Source organism: Myotis lucifugus, unplaced genomic scaffold (assembly GCF_000147115.1).
Source record: "Myotis lucifugus unplaced genomic scaffold, Myoluc2.0 scaffold_104, whole genome shotgun sequence".
Taxonomy (NCBI): domain Eukaryota; kingdom Metazoa; phylum Chordata; class Mammalia; order Chiroptera; family Vespertilionidae; genus Myotis; species Myotis lucifugus.
The window spans coordinates 2,143,930-2,164,572 of record NW_005871152.1 but is presented as its reverse complement, the minus strand read 5'-3'; the positions used below and the strand labels follow the sequence as shown (position 1 = coordinate 2,164,572).

Sequence of the window (20,643 nt, the reverse complement as noted above, 5' to 3'; positions counted from 1 at the left end):
TTGGATTTCTTGTCTATCTTAACATTAAAAATAAAAGGAAGAAAGCTAGATTCATACTAAGATAACAATGTGAATGAACCTCGAAGTTCATTTTGCTAAGTGAAATAAGCTAGACAAAGACAAATACTGCATGGCATCATTTATATGTTTAGTCTAAAAAAATGTCCAATTCATATGAGAGTAGATTGGTTCCCAGGGGCTGGTGGAAAGAAGAAAGCTCAGTAAAAGGGTACAAACTTTTAGTTTTAAGATGAATAAGGTCTGAGGATGTATTGTATAATGTAGTGACTATAGTTGATAATACTGAATTGTATGATTGAAATTTGCCAAGGGAGTAGAACCGAAGTGTTCTAAATAAATAAATAAAGTAAATAAGGGAGGTGATGGGTCTGTTAATTAACTTGCTTGTGGGTATCTTTTCACAATGTATATGCATCTCAAATTATCACGTAAATTTTAAATGTATTACAGTTTTATTTTTTAGGTTGTACCTCAATAAAGCTGGGGGGGGGGGAAAGAATGACTGAATTTTGAATTTTTTTTAACAGGTTATATCAGTCAGTGAAAATTCTATATTCCTTTGGCATCTTTGTGACATATTCCATTCAGTTCTACGTTCCAGCAGAGATCATTATCCCTGTGATCACATCCAAATTTCAGGCTAAGTGGAAGCAAATCTGTGAATTTGTGATAAGATCCATCTTGGTTAGTATTACTTGTAAGTATCACTACATATTTATATCATAACAATTTTTCATTGTTGAATTTCATATGCTGAAGCAACTTTATACTTTTAAATATTTTTGAACAATTTTATTCACCTAGCTGGGATACTTGTTGGTTTAAAATTTTATTATTCTACATAAGAAAAAACACAACCAGATACTATCATACTTAGAAGAACTAATCACAGTATTATTTTGAAAATGACATCAGTGATGATTAAAATATAAGTATCCTATCTAATAATAGATAAACAGGGTAATTGACCGTACCTTCGCTATGCCTCCCATTGGCTAATCAGCGTGATATCCAAATTAACTGCCAACAAAGATGGCGGTTAATTTGCATATGTAGGCTCCAAGGGGCGGGGCCGCAAAGAGGGAAGATGGAAGGTGGCTCCGGCCGGGGCCGCGAAGACAGAGGACGGAAGGCGGCTCCAGCCTGAGCGAAGGCCTGGGTCCCGGGTGCCGGAGGAAAACCGGTGCCGGCAACCAGGGAAGGGAAGGCCTATTGCACGAATCTCTTCGTGCAACAGGCCTCTAGTATTTAAATAAAATGCATAAGGGATCCCTTATATTGTTGATAGACATTTTACTATGGTTCTAGTTTTCCTCATGTTTTTTTCCTGCTAACTTTTACATATTGAACAGTTAAACTCTCCATGAATATTTATGGGAATGGGCTTTGTTTTGATCTTTAATAATTTCAGTGGGTTATTTTACTTATTATTTGAGTGTACATAATGTGTTATCAAGATTTTGCATTGGAAAATGCTTTTACAAGTATTCATAAGGGAGACTTATGACAGGGCGTTTGGTATAATGGAGAGTGTGAGTTGTGGAGTCACACTAACCTGATGGTTCAAACTCAGGCCTACCACTTCCTTGCTGGTGTCTTTAGGGAAGTTGCAGACCATCTTTGAGCTCCCCTTTCCTCAACTGCAGCATTTTTGTAGAGTTTAAAAATATTAACAAAATAGCTAGAAGTTATTATCGTCACTATTATTATTATAACTACAAATAGAAGGATAACTAACACCAAACTAATTAATGGGATTGCCTAGAATGATACCAAGGACCAGGCTACTCGTGTTCTGGGGGAACAAGCAGCTTTGGAAATTCTGTGGAAAACATTTGTAACCATGTTGGTCATTCAAGGTTAGAGGGTGATAGAGCTTAAAATTTTGGGCAATGCGGTAAATTGCATTGAGCAGTTTGGGGTTGAGCTTATGCCTAGATGTAAAGAATTGGATGTATTACATTTTGTTTGAAGGAAAATGAGAGCTGGTTAAAGTAGATAAAACTTATTTTCAAAGCAATCATTTATTATTATTATTATTGGCATACAATATTAGTTTCAGGTGTACAGCATAGTGATTCTACATTTATTTATCTTATGATGTGCCACCCTGTTAGTAACCATCTGTCACCATGCAAATTTATCAATTATTGACTATATTCCCCCTCACCTTTTTCACCCACCTCTACAGCCCCCACCCCTGACAACCATCAGTTTGTTCTTTGTGTCTTTTAATCTATTTTTGTTTTTAAAAAATTCCACATATAAGTGAAATTATGTGGTATTTGTCTTTCTCTTTCTGACTTACTTCACTTAGCATAATACCCTCTAGGTCCATCCATGTTGTTGCAAGTAACAGGATTCCATTCTTTTTTATTGATGGGTACTATTCCATTGTATATATATACCACATCTTCATTATCCGTTTATCTGTCAATGGACACCTCGGTTGCTTCCATATATCATCTATTGTAAATAATGCTGCAGTGAATATAGGAGAGCCTGTATCTTTTCTAATTAGTGATTTCATTTTTAAAAAATAATACTCCAATATGGAATTGCTGGGATGTCTGGTGGTAGTTCTATTTTAGTTTTTTGAGGAATCTCCATATTGTTTTCCATAGTGGCTGCTCTAATTTCCAGACTCACCAATGGTGCACAAGAGTTCTTTTTTCTCCACATTCTCACCAACACTTATTTGTTGACTTTATGATAATACCCATTCTGACTGGTGTGAAGTGGTATCTCATTGTGTTTTTCATTTGAATTTCTCTGATGATTAGTGACATTGAGTACCTTTTCATATGTCTGCTGGCTATCTGTATGTCTTCTTTGGAGAAATGTCTCTTTATATTCTCTATTTTTTTATTGGATTATTCATATTTTTATTGAGTTGTGTGAGTTCCTTATATATTTTGGATATATCAACCTCTTATCCTTTATATCATTTTCAAATGTATTCTCCCATTCAGTAAGTTGTCTTTTTATTTTGTTAGTTTCCTTTGCTGTGCAGAAGCTTTTTAGTTTGATGAAGTACCATTTGTTTTACTTTTGTTTACCTTGCTTAAGGAGACATATCCAGAAATATATTACTAAAACTGGTATCAAATAGTTTGCTACCTATGGTTTCTTCTGGGAGTTTTATGGTTTTAGGTCTTACATTTAAGCCCTTAATCCATTTTGAGTTTTAATTTTGTATATGGTGTAAGAGAGTAGTCTAGTATTCCCAACAACCTTGTTGACAAGACTATCATTTCTCTACTGTAGATTCTTCCTTTTTTTCTTGTGGATTGACCATATAAGTGAGAGTTTATTTATGGGCTCTCTTTTTTGTCCCATTCATCTGTGTGTTGGGTTTTGTGCCATACTATTTTGATGATTATAAGTTTACTAGAGGCCTGGTGCATGAATTCATTGGGCCGGGCCGGCCAGGGGGAGGGGCCACAGGTGGTTGGCCGGCCGGCCCTGCCCCCTGGAAAAACTCACAGTCGAGGGGACAATTTGCATATTAGCTTTTTATTATATAGGATAGTAGTTTGACATCAGGGTGTGTGATATCTCCAACTGTCCCTCTTTCTCAAGATTGCTTTGGCTATGTTTTTTTTGTGTGTGTGATTCCATATAAATTTTAGTATTATTCTAGTTCTGAGAAGAATGTCATTGGTATTTTGATAGAAATTGCATTGAATCTGTAGATTGCTCAGTTAAATTTATTCATGTATTTTCTTTTTTTTTTACAACTATACATAGGATTTTATTTTTCCTTCTGATGGTTATTAGTATATAGAAACACAACTGATTTGTGTAAATTAATTTTGTATACTGCTACTATACTCAATTCATTTATTCTATTAATTTTTTGGTGGATTCTGTATGGTTTTCTGTATAGAATATCATGTCATCTGAAAATAGTGACAGTTTTACCTCTTCATTTGCAATTTGGATGCCTTTTATTTCTTTACCTTGTCTGATGACTGTGGCTAGGACTTTTAGTACTATATTGAATAATAGTGGTGAGAGTGAGTATCCTTATCTGTTTCTGATCTTAGAGGAAACACTTTTTTAGCTGTGGGCTTAACATATATAGCCTTTATCATGTTGAGGTAAGTTCCTTTTACACCCACTTTGTTGAGAGTATTTATCATAAATGATGTTGAGTTTTGTCACATGCCTTTTCTGCATCCGAGATGATCATATAATTTTTATTTAATTGTTTGGAGGATATTGAACCATCCTTTCATTCCCTGGTATAAATTCCACTTGATCATGGTGCATAGTCCTTTTAATGTATTATTGAATTTGGTTTACTAGTATTTTATTGAGAATTTTTGCATCTATGTTCATCATGGTTATTCACCTGTAATTCTCTTTTTGTTCGTATCTTTGTCTGGTTTTGGTATCATGGTAAAAGCTGCCCTTCCTCTTTAATGTCTTTGAATAGTTTGAGAAGGATAGGTATTAATTATTCTTCAAATGTTTGGTAGAATTCACCTGGGCTTTTGTTTGTTGGAAGTTTTTTTATGACTACTTCAATTTCATTGCCAGTAATCAGCCTGTTATATTTTATATTTCTTCCTGGTTTAGACTTGGAAGTTTGTATGTTTTTGGAAATTTATCCATTCTAGGTTGTACAGTTTGTTGGCATGTAATTGTTCATAGTATTCTTTAATGATCCTTTGTATTTCTGTGTTGTCTGCTGCAGTCTCTCCTCTTTCATTTCAGATTTTATTTGGGCTCTCTTTTTTTCTTGACAAGTTTGGCTAAAGATTTGTTAATTTTACTTATCCTTTCAAAGAACCAGCTCTGAATTTCATTGTTCTTTTCTAATTTTTTGGTCTGTATTTCATTTATTTCCACTCTAATCTATGTTTTCTTCCTTCTACTTACTTTGGATTTTCTTTATTCTTCTCTTTCTAGCTCCTTTAGATATAAAGGTAAATTGCTTATTTGGGAATTTTCCTGTTTCTTGAGGAAGGCTGTTTAGCTATGAATTTCCCTCTTAGAACTGCTTTTGCTGCTTCCCATACATTTTGGAAGGTTGTGTTTTCATTTGTCTCAAGGTAGTTTTTGTTTTTGTTGTTGTTAATTCTCACCTGGGGATATTTTCCCATAATTTTCAGAAAGAGTAGGGGAGGGGGGTAGAGACAGAGAGAGAGAAACATCTGTGTGAGACATACCAATTGGTTGCCTGCCTCCCGCAAGCATCCTGACCAGGGCTGGGGATTCAGCCTGCAACTGAGGTATGTGCCCCTTGACTAGACGTGAACCTGGGACCCTTCAGTCTGCGGGCTAACGCTCTATCCACTGAGCCAAACTGGCTAGGGCTCAAGGTAGTTTTTAATTTCCTGTTTCATTTTTCTCTTTGACCCATTGGTTATTTATTAGCATGTTATTTAAATTTCATGTATTTATGTTTTATCCAGTTTTCTTCCTTTAGTTGATTTCTAGTTTTATACCATTTGGGTCAGAAAAGGTGCTTGATATGATTTCAGTCATCTTGAATTTATTGAGGCTTGTTTTGTGGCCCCATATGTGGTCTCTCTTGGAAACTGTTTCATATGTACTAGAGAAAAATGTGTATTTTGCAATTTGGGGTGAAATGTTCTAAAAATGTCTATTAAGTCACTCTAGTCTAATGTGACACTTAAGACCATTATTTCCTACTAATTTTCTGTCTGGATGATCTATCTATTGAGGTAAGTGGGGTATTAAAGCCCCCAACTATTAAGGTAAGTGGTGTATTAAAGCCTCCAACTATTATTTTATTACTGTTAATTTCTGGCTTCGTGTCCATTAATATGTGTTTTATATTCTTGGGTGTGACTATGTTGTGTGCCTAAATATTTACAATTGTTATATGCTCTTCTTGGATAGACCCCTTTAACATTATGTAATATTCTTCTTTGTTTCTTTTTAAAAACTTTGTTTTAAAGTCTATTTTGTCTGATATGTGTATTGCTACCCCAAATCTCTTTGATTTCTATTTGCAGGGAATAACTTTTTTCATACCTTCATATTCAGTTGGGGTGTCTTTTGATCTAAAGTGAATCTCCTATAGGCAGCATATAGATGGTCTTGTTTTTTATACATTCTGCCATGCTATGTCTTTTGATGGGAGCATTTAGTCCATTTACATTTAAAGTATTATCAAGAGGTATGTGCTTATTGCCAATTTGTTGTTTTTAATTTTTTTCTATTTCTGTTGATTTCTTTCCTTTTGGCATGCCGGTTTTCTTTAGTGTTTTGTTTGTGTTTCTTTCTCTTTATTTTTGGTTACCATATATCCATCTATATCTACAGCAGTCTACTTTAAGATCACATGTGTTTTAGTTCAAACACATTCTAAAAGTACATTTTTACCCCCCCCACACACACACTCTGTTATTAATGTCATGTTTTATATCTTCTTAATTTGTGTATTCCGTATTTATTGTAGTTGTAGTTTGTTTTGCTAGTTTTTTTAAAATATATTTTATTGATTTTTTTACAGAGAGGAAGGGAGAGGGATAGTTAGAAACATCGATGAGAGAGAAACATCTATGAGCTGCCTCCTCACACCCCCTACCCGGGATGTGCCCGCAACCAAGGTACATGCCTTTGACTGGAATCGAACCTGGGACCCTTCAGTCCACAGGCTGACTCTCTATCCACTGAGACAAACTGATCAGGGCTGTTTTGCTAGTTTTATCTTTTTAAGTGATGGATTCACTGTTTATTATTTATTATATATTTGCCTTTACCAGTGGTTTTCTCCTCCCTGTATTTTCTTATTTCAGGTTATTGTCTTTTCTGCATGAAGAGGATCCCTTACCATTTCTTATGAAGCCATTTTAGTGATGGTGAACTTCTTTCATTTTTGCTTGTCTGGGAAGCTCTTTATCTCTCCTTGGATTCTGAATAATAACCTTGCAGAGAGTATAGTAGTCTAGATTGTAGGCTCCTTTTTATCAGTCCTTTAAATATTTCCTGCCACTCCCTTCTGGTCTGTGACATTGCTGCTGAGAAATCAGCTGAGTGCCTTATGTGGGTTTCCCTTGTATGAAACTTCTTATTTCCTTCCTGCTGCCTTAAAGATTGTCTCTTTATCCTTAACTTTTGCCATTTTATTTATTTATTTATTTTCTTTTTTTAAACAGCTGCCTCCTGCACGCCCCCTACTGGGGATGTGCCCACAGCCAAGGTACATGCCCTTGACCAGAATCGAACCTGGGACCCTTGAGTCCGCAGGCCGATGCTCTATCCACTGAGCCAAATCGGTCAGGGCAACTTTTGCCATTTTAATTACAGTATGTCTTGGCGTGGATTCATCTTGTTTGAGACTCTCTGTGCTTCCAGGACTTTGATGTCCCTTTCCTTCCTCAGATTAGGAAACTTTTCAGCCATTATTTCTTCAATATACTTGCTGCCTCTTTCTCTCTCCCCTTTTTCAGGAATCCCTATAATCCTATAATGTTTGAGTGCTTGATATTGTGCCAGAGATCCTTCTCATTTTTAAAAATTCTTTTTTGTTTTGCTGATTGGGTGCTTTCCACTACTTTTTCAGATCACTAATCTGTTCTTCTGTGTTAACTAACCTGTTGTTAATTCCTTCTAATGTGTTTTCCTTTTAAGTTGTTGTATTCTTCATCTTTATTTGGTTCTTTATTTTCTAGCTCTTTGTTGAAGTTCTCTGAGTTCCTCTATTGTACTCTCAAGTTTGTTGAGCATCCTATGACTGTTTAAATTTTTTATCAGACCAATTATTTATCTGTTTCAGTTTATCTCCAGGTTTTTTTGTTTGTTTATTCATTTGGGGCATATTCTTCTGTTTCCCCATTTTGTTTGACCTTTGGTGTTTGTTCCTATGAGATGAGATCGCTATCTCTCCCAATCTTGAAAAAATGGTCTTGTTTAAAAGTGGCCTCTGTGTAGACTCTGGGGTTGGGGGTGGTGGTAGTTTCTGGGATGCTGCCTGGCCTGAAGTTGCAACTTCCAGGTGGTATAACCTGGTGTGTATGAGCTTTCCTGCTGTGCCAGGTGGGGCAGTCCTATAGGTTTGTGCTACAGAACCCTGCTGATTCTGCTTCTGATCTAGGTAGAACATCCTGGTGTGGGGGGCTGAGGCAAGCCCTGTTGTTTTGCTTGACTGCTGCTGGTCTGGGTTGGGAACCCTGTGTAGGATTGAGGTGCAGCAGAACTCTCCCTCTTACTGGGGGGGGGGGGGGTGAGTGGGTACTTTCTGCTATGCATACAAGGCTCACCCTATTGTTTTGATTGACTGTTGTGAGAGCCTGGTCAGAGATAGAACACCCTGTAAACACCATCACCACAGCACCAATGTCCCTCTCTCTAGACACGGCTACCCAGGATGCATGAGCTAGGGTTCTCGTGGTTCTGCTTTGGGTGCTTGCAGCCATGGCCTGGTAAAGGGGAACCTCTGCACCCCGTTGGGCCTGTTGATTATAGCTCCAGATGTGTGTGTGTGTGGGGGGTGGGGGTGGGGGTTGGAGGGGCTGTGCACGCCTACTATGGCTCATTCTTATTTCCTGCTGGAGTTAGCTCCAGGAGGGCTGGCTGGAGATGTGTTACTGCAGCCTAGAAGGTCAGCCAGAGCACCTAGTTAAGCTCCTATTGAGCTATCCAAGTGCAGAGGGCATGTAAACAGTGGTGCTTACCAGTTCCTTTGTTCCTGATGCGTTCCCTCAGATTTCTGGTGGGCTCCCACAGTTCCTTACTCTTCTTTATGTAGTCTTTCTCTCCGTTGTTGTTGTCTCTCAGAAGGAATTTCTCTAAATACAGGTGCACATCCAGGCATTTGGTGTCTTCATGGGAGAGGGCAAACTCCATGTCCTCTTTCACCCCCATTTTGGACTGCCTCCTATAATTATTAAAACCAAGAAATTAATACAACACCACTAATTAATCTGTAGTAGACCTTATTCTGATTTTGCCAGTTTTGTCTCTAATATTCTTTTCTGATCCAGGAACCAGTACAACATCCCACTTGATTTAGTTGTCATGTCTACTTAGTTTTTGTCTTCCGTTTGAAGTGTCAGTAATTCTGTAGAATTTCCTTCAGTTTAGATTTGTATGATGCTTTCTTATGATTAGGTTGAAGTTAAGCATTTTTAACAAGAATTCCATAGGTGATGCTTTGCACTTCTCAATGCATCACACGATGGTAACAGTTATATCTTATTAGTGATGTTAACTTTGATCACTTGGTGGAGGGTGTTTGAGAGGTTTCTCCACTATAAAGAAACTCCTTTTCCCTTTATAATTAAGTATTTTGTAGGGAGATACTTTGAAATTATGCAAATATCCTCTTCTCTACAGTTTTCGCCCACTAATTTTAACATCTTTTAGTGACTTTTCATAAACAGTTATCAGTGATGTTTGCTTAATATTGATTTTCTATTTCTGTTGTTCCTTCTATTTGGTTAACTGAAATTCTAGTGTAAGGAATAGCTAGCTCTCTTCTAATTTATTTAATGATTTATTTATTTCACACCACCTCATCTACAATGAACTGAATGGCAGATAATGAAAAAGCTTTGGAAATAAACTATCCAAACTTCTTTGCCCAAAATCTCACAGCAAAATATTAAGTTTTTTATATAATAAATTCTGACAAGTCAAAGTTCAAGAAATGTCACTCACCATTTTGTTTGTCTTCATTTTTAGCTCAACAGATTCTTCCATAAGCATTTAGTAGTGCCTACTTGCATTAATTAACTTTAATGTAATGTATTGAAAATATCTATTTAAATAAAGTCATTTCCATTTAACAGGTGCCGGAGCAGTTCTGATTCCTCGTTTAGACATTGTGATTTCCTTCGTTGGAGCTGTGAGCAGCAGCACATTGGCCCTGATCCTCCCACCTTTGGTTGAAATTCTTACATTTTCTAAGGAACACTACAATATATGGATGATTCTGAAAAATATTTCTATAGCATTTACTGGAGTTGTTGGTTTCTTGTTAGGTACCTATGTAACTGTTGAAGAAATTATTTACCCTTCTCCCAAAGTTATATCTGGTACTCCACAAAGTCCCTCTCTAATTAATTCAACATGCTTTACATCTGGTTTGAAATAGTTGACATGGAATTATGAGTCTTCTACTTTTGTCTCAATTCTGAAAATGATTAAGAACTAGAATACATTGCCATTTCCTTAAAATTAGAACCAAACTGTTTTCTTTTGGCATAATATTGATATTTTGGCAGTAAATTTCAATTCTTTACCAACAGTGGTAAACTATTATAGATTCTTGGTTTTAAATATTAGCAATAAAATTAAAATTAAAACATTAATTAAAAGACTTCTGTTATTCTTCATTCAGCCAGAAATACTTTAACCAAGATCCTTTTATCCTCATGCTACTATTTGCCACCCAGCTGAAGAGAGAACAGGATTCAACAATAAGAGAATTAAAGGATGTAAGTAAAACTCCAGACCATCCCAGTGAATGTCAAAGCATATTTTGTGTATAGTGTAAAAATATCTCGATTATTATTTTTTTTTATTAGAGAGCCAAATACTTATGATTAGCCCTTGGAAGTATAGAAAACTCTCACTAACCATAATGTTAGCATCAGAAATCCATAAAACCAGAATTATTTTTACAATATTCTGTCATGGTAGTTGATCTCCATAATGAAAACTACGAGGCACTCTACAAGATTCTGCCTTGGTGTTTCAATTAAATTTGAAAGAGACTTTAAAGGTTACCCAATACAATTCCCTTATTTTTTACCTGAGGAAATTAATGCCCAGAATGGTTAAGTAACTTGGTCAAGATCACTCAGCCTTGAGATCAAGAGAACTGAACTTTCAATTCCTAGTCCAGGATTTTTTATTTCTCACATCACATCTATGAAAAAGAATAAATTAAGTTCAGTTCAGTTTAACTTTAGTGTTGAGTCCATTTAATTATTTTTAATACTCTGAAAGCCAGTGATCTTTGAATAGCACATGTGACCTGAGCAGAAAACCAACTCTAAAAAGCCTGCACTTCAGCCATATAAACCTCAACAAAGAAAAGAAGCAATTTAAAAAACAAAAACAAAATAGAAACCACTTGCTAGTTTAACTGCTGGCTGGTAGAAGGTGCCAAGCTCTTATTTCTCTCTGTGGTGTGAGCTCTTTTTATTTCTTCCTTTCGAGGTTGTTTTAGGCACTATCCATTCTTCTTAATGGCAGAAAATAGATATCTGACAAAATACAGGATATTTTTTCATTGTTTCCTGCCCTGTGGCTTTCCTTTTATTGATCAGAATGGGCAGAATAAACAAAAAGATATTCATGCTTAGGAAAAATAAAGATAATAATAAACTGTCTACTAAACATTGAGATACTCTGTTTCTTCCAGAGAAATACTTCTCTCTATTCCATGTTCTTCAAGCCCAGTTATTAGCCAAAACAAAGAAACTCAGTTGATGGAGGATTAAAATTAAGTGTAAAACTAAGAATCCTGATTTTTAAAAAATTTATAATTTAAAACATGTTGAACTTTTTAATAAGGCTGGTGGTACTCTAATTTGTAATAGTACAAGACATCAAGATCACTGTCGTATATATATTCTATATTTTTATATGTAAATGTTAACTTAGTTCAAGTATATTTTGCTTATATCATGAATGAATCATCGAGTAAAATCCTAAAGAAATATCAGAAGCTTTATTTTGGTACAAATTCATATGAATCAAACTCTTTTTTAAACATTTGCATTGAGTAATACCAATAATTGTTTGTGATACTTTTATGTCAAACAATGTATGTTGAACATTTAGTCATGTTGAGAAGATATGAAAGAAGTTATAGGAAAAGTAATCATTAAAACTAGTGTTATATAATTTTGAATCTAAGAATAAATCAGGAGTTTTAAAAAAAGTTCGGTGGTATAAACTGACTTCAAAATCATTAATAGAAAGCACTATTAAGTTTTTGTCAGCTGTTTTTAATATTTCTAGTCCTTGTATGAAATTTTATTTTATACATTCACCTGTTTATTTCCCTTATGAATTCATCTAATTCAATGAAATTTTGATTAGTTTATCATAGTAATAGATAAAATTTAAATGAATAAATGTTGAGCACAGTATTAATTAGGCTTTCTCATGAAGTGAGTGCTTAACTGACATCCAGTACTTAATTAGCAATACTTTTAGTACAAAGAAAAGTTGAAGTGCAGAAGAGGGGCTAAAAAGGGAGAAAGTAGTTTTAATTCTTAAGAGGAAACACTATTTAGATGTAAATTATAAATGTACTCTTATTTAAGGATTCTTTGATGATGTATTTTATTTGTAAAAAATCAGTGGGCAATATTTTTCCTCTCAAAATTTAGTTTTAATGAGTCATAACATTTTCTAAAGATTTTTGGATAAGATATATTTTTTAGACAAGCTTTTGCTTTTATATTAGGGCCTGGAAAAATGAGTGATTGCACCTGCCAAATCTGTGTTTGGTATCTTTGCTCCATTACATTATGGCTAAAATTACTTCAGCATTTCATCTGCCACCACCATAAAGTCCCCTCTTCTCTGAAAGCTGATCAGGTGCCTGAGAGCCTTTCCTAACTGGGGTGAGGGAAAGGAAAGCTTTGATACCCTCTGTTTTAAGTTATCACTAGTCCCTTACATTCAAAAGGGCTTCACCAGTTTTAAAACTGACTTGTCAAAACACTGGTTCTCAGACATTTTTTATCAGAGAATCTTCTTTTCTTGACATGGCCAGACTTCTCCACAATTAAATAAGAACTAGGGTTTTTTTCTTGGTTAAAGACCAATTTGTATGGCGTTACCAAATGAAAGAGGTATTGTATTAGCAAGTGCCACATGTTTTAATTCTGTCCTCAGTGGATTCTCCTTTATTAAAACCATTTCTGCCTCTCACCTAGGATGCAGTTAACATTTTATAAGCATCTTATGCAATATGCATGTTGTAAGTTTCTTAACAAGGTCTAATTTCATAATAGTTACAGAAAAGCTCTCTAACTACAAAATACTCTAAAATATTACTTGAAATATTAATTGAAGTTCTACATTAGTGCCATGTCTTCTGTGGCAAAGCACAGGTTTTCTGTAGCTTACCTGTGGCACCTCTTCACTGTAGACATCAGTCAGCATAGCATCAGAATAGTACGTTTGTTTACTGATATCTATACCCATTGGGTCTTGGCCTCAGTTCTCCTTTCTCTAAAAGGAAGAAGATAAAGAATATAGATCATGGAAATAAGTAAAATTAACACCAGTGGCTCAATGAATATTTTCTGTTGAGGAAAAAATAATTTGATAAAAATATTGACCATTGATAATATAAAATGAGATTTTAAAAAACTGAGCCTATTTTTAGTTTCCTGGCTCAGCTAGTTTCCCCTTCATACAAAAATTTGAGAAATTTTGATTTTAAAAGTATAACCATACATTTCCTAACATTAAATGGCTGACTGTAATAATTAATACTTTAGCAATATTATGGTTAATCTTGTTTATGCCACTAGTGCTCATCTGGCTAAACGACTTTCTGCAAGTGATTGGTTCTTACCAAGGAGATAAGAAAACATGCTTAAGAAATGTCTAGGAATGCTATATATTGCTGTATGATAAATGGTAAATATTCTTAAAAATTAGCTAGTTCTTATGCACACACATCAGTGATCTATTTGAACTAGATACTAATACTAACGTACCATTTAAACTGGGTCCAGAAAGATGATGTGTTGAAGTATCACTCAGAAAATTATTCCATTAGCATTTTCTTGATAATATATAGGAAAACACGTTTATGCCATAAAGAAATTAAGCTGTGGATTTTTATTTTGCAAAATGATTGTGTTAGTTTGAGTGAAAACTAGATGTCATTGCACTTGAGTCAATTCTGTTTCTTTTAACTTATTTTTTTTTATAATTTGAAAAAATGCCTTGAACTGTAACTTCTCAATTTTCAATAAAATATATTATTTTGCTTGCAAATGCCTTTTAAAATAAATTTGTCCTATATAAGGTTAAGAGACATTGACAAATGTCATAGCTGAAAAAGGCATTAGTATGTGTAATATTCTCGTAACATTTTAATAACTTTTTGTGGTTAATACTTTGTCATATGACCTTCAACCTTGGAACTGAATTATGTACCTCTAAGAGCAGATCTTGATCAACCAAAGGACTTGTATGCATGCATATAAGCATAAGTGATGGATGTGGACAACAGGGGGTGAGGGTGAGGGCAGGATTGGGGGGATAAGAGGACATTGGGGTGATAAGGACACATTTGTAATATCTTAACCAATAAAGGGGGGGAAAAAGGAAAAATGAAAGGACATATGGCACTCAAAACCATGACCTGGACTTCCTACAGAGTAAATGCAGAATGAGCAGTCTGCAAATGCTGCATTCATGATTTAATGTACCACTTTCTTAAGGTCAAGTAGTAGTAGTACATGCTCTTGGCAAACAACAGAAGGAAAACAAAGAAAAAAACCATGGGGTTGGGATAAGACTTAGGTATACAGATATATAAGTGCAATGAAAAGCCCCATGGAATACTTGCTGAAAGAAAAAATTAGCCACTTTGTAAAATTAAATTTAGTGGTGGTTTTATGCAAAAGGTATATATAGAGTGGTGGTTGTTTTTTTGTTTTTTTGTGTGTGTGTTTTTTTTTTTTTTTTTTTTTTTAACAGATATACACAAGCTCTCAAAATTTTGCCTAGAATTGATGGTGTTCACATTTCAAGGTTGTCTGCAGACCTGAGGGTAAAAGTTTCTTGGGAAAGGTGCATCAGTATTTGAAGGACGGATTTGGTTCAAAGTTTCCCATAAAGGTAGATTTGAAGGCTTAAAATATACAAGGGAATCGGGTCCTTTGGTCATCCCAGTTTTTTGTACCATGAAGCACAGGACCACAAGGTACCAGGTGATAGAGTGCTTCTCAAACTAAAGCTAATACATTAATCTTGCTTAGGAACTAGGGAGTGATTTTGCTATATCCTCCTTCCTGGATCTTTTTGTGGGCTGAAGGACAAGGACTAGATACTGACTATCCAATGCACTGAGCAGAGAGGAATGGTATAGATCAAGGTTGAGCAGGTCTAGAGCAGAACAAGAAGTAAACCAAAAGACTGGACAATGCAGAAGCAAGCACCTTCAGATGATGTACCTATAACGTCTTGTATCTTTTAGCTCATGCATCTAATAGTACTTCACAGAAGCACAGAATAGGCACTAGAAAATCTAATTTTGACACTTAAGTCTTCTCTTAAGAGATGCATTGTCCACTCGTAGCTGGGAGTTTGACATGACATGCTTGGTGTAGATGCTAAAAAAACAGTTGAACGAATGAATGAAGTGACAAACCTATAAGGAAAAGTCTATCTTAGAGCTCTGGTATAAAAATTTTGAAGTATGGGGCAAATAGATACTGACTAGATACTGACTACTATCAGTATCTGTCCCCTTCACCCCTGTGCCTATTTGTTTAATGACTGCAGCCAACCCATTTTCTGCTTGGTATGCTAGCTCAGCAGGCTACAATATTGTAAAAACACCTCCAAGTCTGAGTGTCTTATAGAAAATGCTATGAATCAACAAAGCCTTATAACATACTCAGGAGCTTCTGATGTGTGCAAGTCTAATAACGAAAAGCCTGAAAACTCTTCCTCAAGCCTTTATGCCTTCATGTTGTTATATGAGCAGACTGTTTTGTAAAAAAACAACAACAAACAAAACCAGAAGTTATACTTCCTACCATCATTTTAAAAAAATCACACATGACCTAGAATGCACTAGAAGGCAAGTGGTCCATGTTTGTCTAAAAACTAGAAGTATCTGCCTAAAGTGTGCCAACAGCCCCAATGAGTATTTTCCTGAACTTTTGATGCTTGAGAGTTTCTGCATGTGCAACAGTCACACATGCAGCAGTTTCGCTCATGAAGGAGGGTGTTCTCTGGCTGCTCTGAGAAACTACCTGTTGTCAAAGTGTTTCCCAGTACATGCCATCACTGGACCCCAGGAAAGATCATACATACCAGAAAAAAACAAGAGTGGGAATCTGTAAGTGTTGGGAAAGGTGACTGTTTGAGATGATCATGTTTTAGAAATAGCTAGAAATGAAAAGTGAAAGTAAGTATAGCAATGGATATCTGCAAATTGAAATTAACTGAAAATCCATTTGCTCCATATATTGTCTTTCAGGTGTTATTCACTCAGAAAGCACAGTGTGTTCTATGACCACAGTTATACTTTGCAGTATAAAATAAATAGATGATTTTTTTCATTGGAAAAAGACAGGCTTTTCCACAAGGAAATTTTCCACTGGAAGAAAATAAGATTACATTCCTCACGTAAATGCAGACTCAGGTCATCTTCTTCACTATATTCTTGTAGACTAGCCACCGAATGTTGATGGCTGGTCAATATCCACATTAAAAGGCAGTGCTGAGACTGCTAATAGCAATGGTGTACATCAACATGGAAGATGCTCGTCAAACGGGTATGCAGACAGCAGTTCCACTTTTCAGCTACCTGTATACTATGTATGTGAAGGAAGTGCTTGATGACCTTTGGTTGCTGTAATACAGAAAACGCAGACCACAGGAGAAGAAATATTTGTATGTTATTTTGGAGCCATTCTATAGACTGGAGGTGTCTTGTGCTCATTTCTGACAGAGACCCAGATTCTTACAAGATTAGAAGAGTAGCCCCTGCATGCAAATCCACACACTGTCTTGGTTTTCAGAGATTAATTAGCAGTCTACCATAGAGTCTCCTAATTGCAATTGTATGTTGAAGGAAATAGGGACAATTTTAACTATGATTAACTTGCAGCTATTGCGTGTACACCTTTTCAGCACATTCTGCCAAGAAATGGACAGTGAATATGATACACTGTTCCCCCACTGAAGAACCCTGGTTGGTAGAAATAAATGTGCTCTTAGGAACTGTGAGATAGGGGTAAGGAAATTTCTTCCTGACACTGATAATGCTGATAAAGACCATTTCTATCATTTCAAATGTCTGGCATATCTCAGCAACACCCTCAGTTTTTTTGACAAGCCTGAATTTATCACTGCAGGGATGAACTACAGCCAATTTTCAATCGTGAGAATGAGATGTCAGGACTAAAACAAAACAAAACAAGATGTGGTACAAATGCCTCAGCCACTGGGAATTTGACTCATTCCCAATATTTAATGATTTCTTTTTAATTAGAGAAAGCAAAGCAATGAAATCTTGGGTATGTTTAAAAGCCACATCAAGGGGCTGCAATAAAATAAAGAATTGCTTGACGGAACACAACTGCAATCAAAGTAGATCAGGAATTTATTTGTTACTAGTCCAAGTAGACCCAATCAAACTGCCAGCCTTTAATTCAATTTCGGACTTAAGAATTTTCAAGAGACTTACTCATTAAATCTCCATTAATTCTGGGTCCATGTTTGACCTGAATATCCAGAACTATCTGATGAAGTCATCAAATACTTGCTGACATTCCCAATCACCTATAATTATAATTTTAGTCCTATAATTTAGTAGCAATAAAGAGGCAGAAAAGAAACATACTGCATGTAGAACCCAATGCTTAAATTATTGAGTCAAAAGTTTATCAAAAGAATACACTGAGTAACCAGTAAGTAGTTTGGGGATAACAAATGTTTGAGAAATGCTGATCAGAGTGTTGGTGGAATAAATGGCTGAGGGCATTCTCTGGGATGCACAAGTCCTGAAGAAGATGAAAGAGAACCTCCAAGGAGTTTTTCCTGGTTGTAGTCATAGAAAATTGGGAATAAGTGTTGAGACCTGGTGCAAGACAGGAAGTGTTACAAGTCCTAGGATTTGCATTTGATAAAGACAGTGAATATGGGGATGACTGAATCTTTTGAGACTTCAAACATAACTCATGAAAATAATCACATTCCTGTAAAATAAATTGCATCATTACTCATCATTTTTCCTAACGGCATGACAACGGGTCAGAAGACTTTAAATCTGCCAAATGATGCTAACAATTTTTCCTCATGACAAAAGGATTTACCCACTAAAATTTGATCCTAAACTAGCCTGAAAATACTGCATTTTTGCATGGTATTCAAGTTACCTTCTCTCAATGATTACCCTGAGAGAGCTCATTGAGTTTCAGAAAAAAAAATAATTATTTTTGGTATCCACATATTTCTGTGAGCCTGAGGTCTAGAAATTTTGGATTCCCATTGATGTTATTATCATTCAATTCAGCCCCACTTTCAAACCTGACTAACTCAATAAAATTGCATCTTGATGAGTACAGCTGGGAGGGGAAAAAGTATTCTAAATGGTATATTAAATAGGACAAGTAATATAGCTGCTATAACAAACTACCCCAAAAGTCTTAGCAGCTTTCCATAATAAAAGTTTATTTCTTGTCCATCTCACAGTGTGCTGTGGAGCCCCTCTCCTCCACGTGGGGATATAGGGATCCCTGCTTTTTTGTATCTTGTGTCACTACCATACTAAACATATAACCTCCAAGGTCACTATGGAAAAGAGAGAGAGAGAGCATGGGCAACCTCGCATGGAGTTTTGTGGCCACAACTAAAGACAGAACATCACTGCCACCCACATCACATTGCTTAAAACCTAATCACATGGCCCTGTGTTACTAATTCCAAGAGAGACTAGGAAAAAGTCTTTCTGTGTGCCCAGGAAGAGGTGGTAATGGGATTGGTAAACATCTAGCAAGTCTCAGCTGGAGATGTTAATAGAAAATACAAAAAAACAATTATACTATTAAGATCTGAAAAGCATCTGTTTTTTTAAAAAAAATACAGCAAAACACTTCAAAGGAAATGAGTTTACGGATTTCAATTTGGGTTCAACTATAGTCACCTGAGAAAATATATTCACATTCTGCTATCCTAACAGAAATCTTGGTAAAGAAGTCTAAAAAATTAGTAGCAAAGAATTCAAACATGACCACTTAGCAGAAGAAACAAAAATCCTCTCTGGAGAAAGAGAAAATAATTCCAGTCTTTAAAATATTACTCAAAAATTTTTTAAATGCTATGTCTAGCACATAATCAATGATAACCAGGCATTTGAGAACATGACACAATAAAAACAAACAATAAAAACAGGCAGTGACTCCATATCCTATATAATAAAAGCATAATATGCAAATCAACCAAAGGGCTGAACGACCGGTTGCTATGATGCGCACTGACCACCAGGTGCAGACACCCAACTCGGAACCCCGGACTTTGAGAGCCCCAGACTGTGAGAGGAATGTCTGACTGCGAGAGGGATGTCTGACTGCAAGAGGGATGTCTGACTGTGAGAGGGATGTCTGACTGCCAGCTTAGGCAGGGGGATTGGGCCTAAGCCAGCAAGTGGACATCCCCGAGGGGTCCCAGACTATGAGAGGGTGCAGGCCAGGCTGAGGGAAGGACCCCCTGTGCCTCTAATATTGGAATTATTTGACACAAAAACTTTAAAGGAACCAAGACTCCAGAGAGGGAAGAACCTTGGAGAGGTGAGCTGACTTCTACAGCCACTTTTATCCTAAAGGCATGTGCTAATTCTGAGTGTAGTAAGAAGGCTGAGAGCATGGTGAAAAGTCTGATACAAAGTTTGGAAGGGATGCTGTAGGAGAGCAGAGAAATTTTTGGCAGAGATGTTGGGTTCCTCAATCACAGAACTAGTTTCTCCCTCAGTACATTTCCAGAATACTAGGGATGTAGGGGCAGACTAAAAAGCTTAAGCAGGAAAACTTTGGAAAGGATTTTTTTAGCAGTCCTGTGAAGCAAGATGAGAGGTGGGGGAACCGGTGGGGAAAGAGACCATATAACTACAACAGGCTCTTATTTGAACCTGGGAGAGCCAAAGGCAGGTGTTCCCACTTGGACTAAAATAATAAACCACCACTCTAATTGCCCAATGGAGAGGTAAACCCTTTCTAGAGTCAGGTTATATCATCTGGAGCTCCACCACAGTTTTATACACATCGTCTGGCAACAAATAAAAAATATTAGGCATACCAAAGGCAAGGCACTATAAACCAAACAAAGAAAAAAATTATAGAAACAGACATAGAGAGGATTCAAATATTAGAGTTGGCTAACAAGGATTTTAAAAGAAACATGATCAATATATTTTTAATAGAGGAGGAAATGGAGAAAATAGATGAAAAGATGTAAATTTTCATTAGAGATCTGGAATATAAAAATAATTACATTAACATTTTAAACCTGAAAATACTATAAAAGCATTAAATGTAATTTTTGAATTTTGGAATAAAATAACAAATATTAATAATCCAGAAGTTGTGTTTGACAGTAGATTAAACACAGCTGAATAGAAATTTTTTAAAAGAAGATAGATCAGAAAAAAATTATACTGAATAAAAAATGGGAAGAGAAAAGGATTAAAAATATAAAACAGAGGGTAAGAGACACAGAGAAGACAATGAAAAGGTGCACCATAATACTTAAATGCGTTTCCAGAAGGATAAGAGAGAAAAAGTGGGACAGAGGCAATATTTGAAGTGATAATGGCTGAGAATTTCCAAAACAGATTAGTTCAATGCACAGATTTAAAAAATGTTCTGCAAACCCCAAGTATGATAAATAAAAAGAAATCCAAACCTAGACACCTCAAAATGAAACTGGTGA

At 35.8% G+C, this 20,643-nt stretch overlaps 1 protein-coding gene across 4 annotated transcripts in view; it reads left to right on the top strand.

Moving 5' to 3' along the window:
• The window catches only part of SLC36A4 (solute carrier family 36 member 4), a 50,790-nt gene extending 36,816 nt beyond the window's left edge, over positions 1-13,974 (top strand). For all 4 annotated transcript variants that reach the window (XM_006092759.2, XM_014459174.2, XM_014459175.2 and 1 more), the window contains 2 exons: positions 549-718; positions 9,792-13,974. In XM_006092759.2, coding sequence (XP_006092821.1) covers positions 549-718; positions 9,792-10,096 — 475 coding nt within the window. In that variant the 3' untranslated portion in view covers positions 10,097-13,974. The remainder of the gene's footprint in view (positions 1-548; positions 719-9,791) is intronic.
• The last annotated feature ends 6,669 nt before the right edge of the window (positions 13,975-20,643 follow it).